The 9,638-nt window shown below is 48.1% G+C and overlaps 1 protein-coding gene across 1 annotated transcript in view; it reads left to right on the forward strand.

Moving 5' to 3' along the window:
• anks1b (ankyrin repeat and sterile alpha motif domain containing 1B) overlaps positions 1-9,638 on the forward strand; it is a 132,672-nt gene that overhangs the window by 18,411 nt on the left and 104,623 nt on the right. Inside the window, 3 exon segments of the mRNA XM_080517898.1 lie at positions 2,002-2,082; positions 5,178-5,334; positions 9,570-9,638. The exon segment at positions 9,570-9,638 is cut by the window's right edge and continues 84 nt beyond it. Of these exon segments, the coding sequence (XP_080374024.1) occupies positions 2,002-2,082; positions 5,178-5,334; positions 9,570-9,638 (307 nt within the window).

Raw genomic sequence — 9,638 nt, forward strand, 5'->3', positions numbered from 1 at the left:
GTCTCGGCTGAAAGGCGAAACAGGTTCTGGGCTGAACTGTGTGATAACGATGTAGAGCTGGGCATGTAGAGCCTGCCCTGTAGAGCTAGTGATGTAGAGCTGGTGATGTAGAGCTAGTGATGTAGAGATGTAGAGCTGGTGATGTAGAGATGTAGAGCTAGTGATGTAGAGATTTAGAGCTAGTGATGTAGCGCTAGTGATGTAGAGATGGAGAGCTGGTGATGTAGAGCTAGTGATGTAGAGCTGGTGATGTGGTGATGTAGAGCTAGTGATGTAGAGATGTAGCGTCAGTGATGGTGATGTAGAGCCAGTGATGTAGAGATGTAGCGCTAGAGATGTAGAGCCAGTGATGTAGAGATGTAGCGCTAGAGATGTAGAGCTGGTGATGTGGTGATGTAGAGCTGGTGATGTAGAGCTGGTGATGTGGTGATGTAGAGCTGGTGATGTAGAGCCAGTGATGTAGTGATGTAGAGATGTAGCGCTAGAGATGTAGAGCCAGTGATGTAGAGATGTAGAGCTGGTGATGTAGAGCTGGTGATGTAGAGCTGAGGAGTTCAACTTGAGGACTGAGGCCCAATAGCAGTATTTTCAACTGCGACCGAGTCGTCATGTTTTCAGTGTCATCGTTGTCGTGGAAACGGAGCCTCAGTGTTCTTGAGACCAGATCAAATAGGTGAAGTGAGTGGATCCTAACAGGAGAGGAACCCCTGGTTGTGAACACATGAAGGAAAGAGAGAAACAACGCAGAGGCCTGAAGTCGTCTCTTTCCTGCTGAACACAGTCGGACTGAAACTGAACAACGCCGCTCTGCCTGCTGGGAGGCCTACGCCTGACCTCTGACCTCCTCACCATTCAGCGTGAGGACCTGAGTGAAGACAGCCGGAGGAGCTGCTCTCTGAGCACAAACGCTAAACGCTGAGCTGAGCTGAAGTTAAAGAGCGGAGCAGAACAACACGCTTCAATTTTAATGTTGCTGCGGGGTTCATTAGGCAAGAACACACACACACACACACACACACACACACACACACACACACACACACACACACACACACACACACACACACACACACACACACACACTGAGTCACACACCCTTCATTAAAAAGCCTGACACGTTAATGTGAAGCCACTTTATGTGTGTGTGTGTGTGTGTGTGTGTGTGTGATTGCGTAACCATGCTGACCTTGATCATTGTGTTGATGTCTGTCAAACCTGGTAAATGTTCTGATGTTCTCACACACACACACACACACACACACACACACACACACACACACGCAATACATATATTGCGTGAACAATTCATATATTGCGTGAACATATATGAAGTGCCTTGCCCAAGGACAAAATGACTTGGATAGAGCGGGATTCGAACCGCCAACCCTCCAGTTATTGGAGGACCGACTCTACCCCAGAGCCATAGTCGCCTCTTTGTCTTCCTCCTTCTAGACGTTTCTCGGCTTCTCAGTTTGGAATTTGTCTAATTAGTACCTCTGGTACTCCGAGTGTGTGTGAAGAAAAGAGGTCGTATAATTACTGCCTGGAGACAGGGTGTGTGTGTGTGTGTGTGTGTGTGTGTGTGTGTGTGTGTGTGTGTGTGTGTGTGTGTGTGCCCCCAGTTTCTGTACTTTTTAAAATAGAAATGTTAAATTCTGTTTTTTTCCAGCAGGTTTGATGGTGCAGCTTTTAAGTAAAAACATGTCTATTAATTAAATTATTCAATTTGTGTGATTTTTCTTTTCTCTTTTCTTTCCCAACATATTAGATTTGATCGATTTTATAGACGTGCGGATGTTTTTACTTCCTGCTTTACATATTTCAGCAACATTCAGTGACTTGATTATTCATAAACATTGCAAACCTGCTGAAGCTCATAAACCCTGAGTTGTGTCTGACAGGCTTTGTGACCTTTAGGCCTTTTGCAGTGATTCTTTGAGCAGAAACACTAAAGTGTGTGTGTGTGTGCGTGTGTGTGTGTGTGTGTGTGTGGTTCTGCAGCATGTGGAAAGGCCTGAACGTGAACTGCAGCGACAGCTCGGGATACACTCCGCTCCACCACGCCTCGCTCAACGGCCACAGGTGAGACTGAACCAGGTTTTAACACACCGTTTCTGCGCCCTGTCACAATGTTCCGGATATATCCACATGTATTAAATCACATTTACCTTCAGGCTCTGACCATGAACCCACGTTTTCCTTCACTGCTCAGAAAACTGCTGTTCCAGAATACTTGAGACACTTTGCCTTCGTCATATTAGCGATAATGCTACGCTAAACGAATACTTATTCGTTAACGAGCGTCCTTAAATCAGCTTGTTCGATGGGATTTCAATCCGTTATCTGCTACGTTAGCGACAATGCTAAAGGAGTCGAAGATTTCACGAGCCGTAGCGTTGTCTTCAAAGTCCTGACAGGGCCGTTATCTGGTCTACGTGCCCTATATCGTCCTGAATAAATTGAAATCAAACAGTCCCACACTCGTCATCGAGGCTGCTTCTTTCGCGTTTTCAGAGTCTCCGCGCACCGTTGTCGTGGAAACGGACTCCGAAATGCGACAACGCCGGTCTGTTTTCTCTTGAAAAAGTCGTCTCGATGACGCCCCGGAAGAGCTGAATTGTTAGGTACTTTAACGTAGAGGAGTTCTGGTTGGACCGCGTCACTCGACGGCGATGTGACCCAGTGAAGTGGACCTGAGGACGGTTTCACTTTCTTGTCTTGCCGTCCTCTCTGCTCGCTCTTCCAGTGAAATGTCCTGAAAACGCTGCGAGCGCCGAGGGAGATGGACTTTAAATGGGAGGTTAAAGCCGGCGAGACGGTGCGATGTGGCCTCTCGTTTATTTTAAACCGCCCGTTTTGGAAACAGAAAAGTTATTCTGGTTTAAACAGACTCTATTTCAGTTAATTGCTGGTGTTAGACCTCTGCTAGGCTCCCGGACCGTTTAAAACTCTAGAAGACTGTTTAAAAGCTGTTCAAACTCACAAGGTGCTCGTCAGTGGATTCATAAATCCACTTTAACGTATTTCACGTTAATGATTTTGGTTCTCGTGTACGATGTGATCGTTCTCATTTAAACAAAACTCCACAAGTTGACGGAACGACGTGCTGGAAGAGCTTTAATGAAACGATCCAACAGTGAAGCGGTAGAGATCCCAGAACTTTCAGCCCACGTTTGGTTGGGTGGCGTTCACGTTCACTGAGGGTACGTCCAAAAAGTCCCTCCTGTCACCTTGTCTATGGACTTTACCTTCACCCTGGATGACATCACGGGGTTAAGTAAAGGTGTTAGGAAAGAGGCTAAAGGAGGCTCTAAAGGAAGCATAAGTGTTTCCTAGGCTAAAGGAAGCATTGGTGTTTCCTAGGCTAAAGGAGGCTCTAAAGGAAGCATCAGTGTTTCCTAGGCTAAAGGAGGCTCTAAAGGAAGCATCAGTGTTTCCTAGGCTAAAGGAGGCTCTAAAGGAAGCATCAGTGTTTCCTAGGCTAAAGGAGGCTCTAAAGGAAGCATCAGTGTGTCATAGGCTAAAGGAAGCATCAGTGTTTCCTAGGCTAAAGGAGGCTCTAAAGGAAGCATCAGTGTTTCCTAGACTAAAGGAAGCATCAGTGTTTCCTAGGCTAAAGGAAGCGTCAGTGTTTCCTAGGCTAAAGAAAGCATCAGTGTTTCCTTGGCTAAAGGAAGCATCAGTGTTTCCTAGGCTAAAGGAAGCGTCAGTGTTTCCTAGGCTAAAGGAGGCTCTAAAGGAAGCGTCAGTGTTTCCTAGGCTAAAGGAGGCTCTAAAGGAAGCGTCAGTGTTTCCTAGGCTAAAGGAAGCATCAGTGTTTCCTAGGCTAAAGGAGGCTCTAAAGGAAGCGTCAGTGTTTCCTAGGCTAAAGGAGGCTCTAAAGGAAGCGTCAGTTTGTGGACGAGGACGCGGCGACAGGAATCCTTTGATGTCTTTATGAATGTTTGGTCGGTCCGTCTCTCCAGTCGGGAGGATCTGAGGATCAGTCGAGTGTTTAGGGAGAACTCTGAGGATTTCCTGCGAGGACGGAAGAGAGGAAAGGAAGGAGGGGCTTGACGTGAGGGAGGAGGTGAAGGAGAGGTGATCATTAAGCAGCTCTGCCCAGCAGGACTGCCGAGATCGTCCCGGCCCGTCCAGCCAGAGGGGATTCATTAGGAAACACGTGGAAGTGAACTCTGCTCCTCGGAGAGTTTCCGCTCCTCCCTTATCGCCTCGTTCTCCAGCCTGACATTTCCAATGCTAATGACGGCTCTTCACCTTTTGACCCCATGTGGCGGCGGCGGCGCTCCCAGAACGCCGGCGTTCTGCCACCCAGACACAGGAACACAGCAGACGACCCATTCCTGCAATCTCATTACTTTCAATACCCTCTAATATAGGATTTTATACATTAACCGGACTTTTTCTTCTCCTCTCATAACCCATCGAACAGCGAAGAGCATTAAAGAATTCATGACAGTTTTCACCCTTTGACTTTCTTGGATTTCATTTCGGTCGTGAGTTTTTTTTGTTTTTTTTTCTTCAAGACCAGCTTAGTGACCAGGTTTAGATCTTTGAGCCTGGTTCAAATCGTGTTTCTGACACGAAGTCATCCAGAATCAATGTTGATAGTTTAAAGACTGTCCTGTACACTGCAGAAATCTTTATAAAGAAATAAATATACTAAAACAAGAAAATTAATACTTAAAATAAGCAAAAATTATCTGCCAACAGAACAAGAAAATTTTACTTGACAAGATTTTCAAAAATAAGAAAATAATTCTTGCCCCATATGACCCAGCATCTTGAAAATAGCATTTTTTGGACTCAAAACAAGTATTATTCTCATGTGTTATTACTTTCAAATCTTAAAATAAGAAGATGAAAGGCCAGTTCAGGTCCTTTGATCGCTGGTCAGTCGTCTTAAATTGAAAAAAATGCTTGTTTTAAGCCAAACAGTACTTGGAACTAGTTTTTAATCCTCAATGCCAAGACCAGTCTAGCTAATAAGAAAATAAAGTAATAATCATCTTAAAACTAGAATAATAATCTTCGCGGACAATTTTGTTTTAAGCAAAAATGACAAATTTTTCACTTAATTTAAGAAATTATATCTTGCCTAGATTTGACTTGTTTTGCAGTGTATAACCTGTGTGTGTGTGTGTGTGTGTGTGTGTGTGTGTATGTATGTGTCTCAGGGACGTGGTTCTGAAGCTGCTGCAGTTCGAGGCGTCCACCAACGTGCCGGACAGTAAAGGCTGCTTCCCGCTGCACCTGGCCGCCTGGAGGGGCGACGTGGACATCGTCCGCATCCTGATGCGTCACGGTCCGTCACACTGCCGCGTCAACCAGCAGGTGAGCAAGGCGCCGCCGCAACGCCACGACACAAAAGCGCTCGGGGGGGGCGCAGTCAGAATATCGACATTTTAGCGATTCGGGGAGAAAAAAAAACGTCCAGACTTGGTTCGGAGAAAGAAAGTCTTGAAGCAACGAGAAAAGTCCGGGATGTCGTGAAACTGACGGATGGAATCCAGATGTTGGGAGGTCCAGCGGACGGACGGGATCTTTATGACACCGAAACGGGGATGTCCCGCCAAAATAAAGATGCTGGAAATACCAGTTCGTCTGAGGGTGAAGAGGAATTTCCGTCAGGGAAAGGTTTCTATTGGAGACGAACGTCAACGGCGACGGCTGGATCCTTAGGGTTTCGTTTTCCCACTGGATTCTGAGAGACGAACTGGATTCTGAGAGACGAACTGGATTCTGAGAGACGAACTGGATTCTGAGAGACGAACTGGATTCTGAGAGACGAACAGGATTCTGAAAGACGAACTGGATTCTGAGAGACGAACTGGATTCTCAGAGACGAACTGGATTCTGAGAGACGAACTGGATTCTCAGAGACGAACTGGATTCTGAAAGACGAACTGGATCCTGTGAGACGAACTGGATCCTGAGAGAGGAACTGGATTCTGAGAGACGAACTGGATTCTGAGAGACGAACTGGATTCTGAGAGACGAACTGGATTCTGAGAGACGAACTGGATTCTGAGAGACGAACTGGATCCTGTGAGACGAACTGGATTCTGAGAGACGAACTGGATTCTGAGAGACGAACTGGATTCTGAGAGACGAACTGGATTCTGAGAGACGAACTGGATTCTGTGAGACGAACTGGATCCTGTGAGACGAACTGGATCCTGAGAGACGAACTGGATCCTGAGAGACGAACTGGATTCTGAGAGACGAACTGGATTCTGAGAGACGAACTGGATTCTGAGAGACGAACAGGATTCTGAGAGACGAACTGGATTCTGAGAGACGAACTGGATTCTGAGAGACGAACTGGATTCTGAGAGACGAACTGGATTCTGAGAGACGAACTGGATTCTGAGAGACGAACTGGATTCTCAGAGACGAACTGGATTCTGAAAGACGAACTGGATCCTGTGAGACGAACTGGATCCTGTGAGACGAACTGGATCCTGAGAGAGGAACTGGATTCTGAGAGACGAACTGGATTCTGAGAGACGAACTGGATTCTGAGAGACGAACTGGATTCTGAGAGACGAACTGGATTCTGAGAGACGAACTGGATCCTGTGAGACGAACTGGATTCTGAGAGACGAACTGGATTCTGAGAGACGAACTGGATTCTGAGAGACGAACTGGATTCTGAGAGACGAACTGGATTCTGAGAGACGAACTGGATTCTGAGAGACGAACTGGATTCTGAGAGACGAACTGGATCCTGTGAGACGAACTGGATCCTGTGAGACGAACTGGATCCTGAGAGACGAACTGGATCCTGAGAGACGAACTGGATCCTGAGAGACGAACTGGATCCTGAGAGACGAACTGGATTCTGAGAGACGAACTGGATTCTGAGAGACGAACAGGATTCTGAGAGACGAACTGGATTCTGAGAGACGAACTGGATCCCGAGAGACAAACTGAATCCTGAGAGACGAACAGAATCCTGAGAGACGAACCGGATCCCGAGAGACGAACTGGACGAACTGGATTCAGAGAGACGAACGGGATCCCGAGAGACGAACTGGATCCCGAGAGACGAACTCAAGCGTGAAAGAATCTGGACGGACGACGTCACGTCACACGTTGCCGGGAGCTTTAGTAAGAACTTGGTGCAGTATTGGACCAGATTCTGGTGCTGTATTCAGTATTCGAGGAGGATAGCGGAACCCGTCTGCTTTTGTTCTGGCATGAAATTGTCTTATTCTTCCTCTGAAAGAAGAGGAATCCAGCGCTAGCCGGAGGAGCCGGCATCAAAGTTGATGGCGGGTTCCTGCTGGTTACACGAGCCTCTTCATTATTTCTGTGCCACTATTAAAGTTGTAGATAAGAGGGAGAGGAGAAGCTGCTGGACGGAGGCGACGTCTCTTCACTGTCACCCAATAAATCACTAAGCAGCAGTCAGACGCTGGAAATGAGAACGAGGAGCCACGAAGTCATAAAAAAGTGCTTCTGACGTGTTTAATGCCGCGAAGCTGCGAACGACGTGTCGACGTGTCAAAAGCTCTGAAAGGCTCTCGTCACTCTAGAATGTCTCGTTCTATCGAACTGCATTGACTTCATACATAATAAAACACTTTTTCCAACACTTCCTGTGCAGACAGGATGTGGCTCAGTTCCACTGTCCTGAGGGTCTGGGCCACGGCGCCGGTCCACGGGGATAAATCACCATGGTAACCGACTCTGAGCGCCTCACCTGCTCCCGTCTCCCGTCTCCGAGTCAGTCGAGTCACAATACAGGGAGAAAATCGGACTTTGATGAACCTCCATTCTGGAATACCCCCCCTGGTCGCTGTGGGCAACAACACACACACACACACACACACACATTAGATTACTTGTTACTGAAAAAAGTGGTTATATCAGAGTATGACAGTGCAGCCGAACCCCGACGCTAATTGATGGAAGCGGTGGGATGTTTTTGAGCGGCGAGCCCACACAGGATGTTTGTCTGTGCACCACCTGCTGTGACTCTGGGACTGAATCGGGCTCTGACCTTTGACGGATGAATAAGTGGCTTTGCCGCCGTACCGCCGAAGTCAAGTCAGACCAGACCACGTGGCCGAGGACCCGACGGGACCGTGTGAAGAGGAGGGAAGACGACGGCGCATAAATAGTCCCTCTGGATACGCCGAGTCGCTCCGGCGGAGGACCGACGGTGGATCACGGGATCGAAGCGCGGCGACTTTGTTAAACACAAAGAAACCAACAATTACAGCAGTAAAGTGTGATGCATGAGAATTAGTGTCCCAGAGTGTGTGATTATGGAGCTGATCTGCAATCAGACCTGCTGTGGACGCTTCCACTGGGGAGGTGGGGGGGGGGGGGGGGCAGCGCTCTGATTGGCTGAGGAGAGGGGGCCCGCTCTTAAACACATAGTGGTGTTTTCCTCTTCCCTCCTGGATCCTCTCTCTCTCTCTCTCTCTCTCTCTCTCTCTCTCTCTCTTCCGCTCCGTCATTCTCACATTGTATCTCTTCATCTCTGTTCTTGCTGCTCGCAGGCAGGGATGAAAGGAGGGAGCGGGGGGGGTGTGGGGGGGGGTCTGCTGAGGGGAGAGGGGGTAGAAGCAGAGTAAAGAGAAGCTCAAGTATCATCTCTGTATTTGAGTAATTTCACGCTGCGAGTATTTGAAGGTACAGGAAGTAGTTAAGGTGTATAAACGGTCAGCGAGTGTTGAAATTCAAGTTTATTTACCGTCATGTTGTTGACAAACACTATGAGCTTCAGATTCTCTGCTTCTGTTAGCCTGTGATCAGTGATCATCCTCTGGTCAGTGATCATCCTCTGGTCAGTGACCTCTGTAGCAGGATATTAGCGTAGCATGCTACCTTCAGGCTAACTGGATATTTGGTACTGAGAAATTTCATCTTTGATCCGTCGCCTCACTACCTTCCTCAGTAATCTGTTACCTTTTAATAAGTACAATTGCTTAACGTCAATAACAACCACCAGAATGACGATTAGCTACAAAACAACTGGAACAACAGTCGAACCAGCAATGACTGCAGTACTAACTACAACTACAACACATGAACCACCACCACACTGGTCAGTACTTGCACCTCCCCCAGTCGTCGGCCAGCAGCTGAGCGACGACGATCCACGGAGCAGAATTAACGTAGAGACGGTTTCATCAGGTTCAGTGTTTTTCTTGACGTTGCAGCCAAGTGGTCCAGAACAAAGGACGTCTTAGGAATCCCCTCCTGACTTCACTAATTGGCTCTGAAGCAGTAGCAGTCGACGTTGACGTGCAGTCGTCAGTCGGTCGGTCGAACCAAAACGAGGCTCGGCGGGTTTGAGGAAAAACGTCGGGCGCCTTGATTGCAGCGACAGGAAGCAGCAGATTTCCCCGGACGGATCGTCCAACCCGACACGCTTCGGGAGCTCAGACTCTATTGGACGTCTCGCCACGTGTGGACACACTCCCTCCCTCCTCTCGCTTCCCCTCATGTCTCTGTTCCTTCACTCCCCCTTACTTCTGTTCCCCCGACGTTCGGTCCGGTCCACTCAGATCCGTCGGTGTTTCACCCCCCCTCTTGGTTCCTGTCCTCCTCAGAACCATGAGCGGGAGACGGCGCTCCACTGTGCCGCCCAGTACGGACACTCCGAGGTGGTGTCGGTCCTG

Source organism: Blennius ocellaris (assembly GCF_963422515.1).
Source record: "Blennius ocellaris genome assembly, chromosome: 22".
NCBI classification, from domain to species: Eukaryota; Metazoa; Chordata; class Actinopteri; order Blenniiformes; family Blenniidae; genus Blennius; species Blennius ocellaris.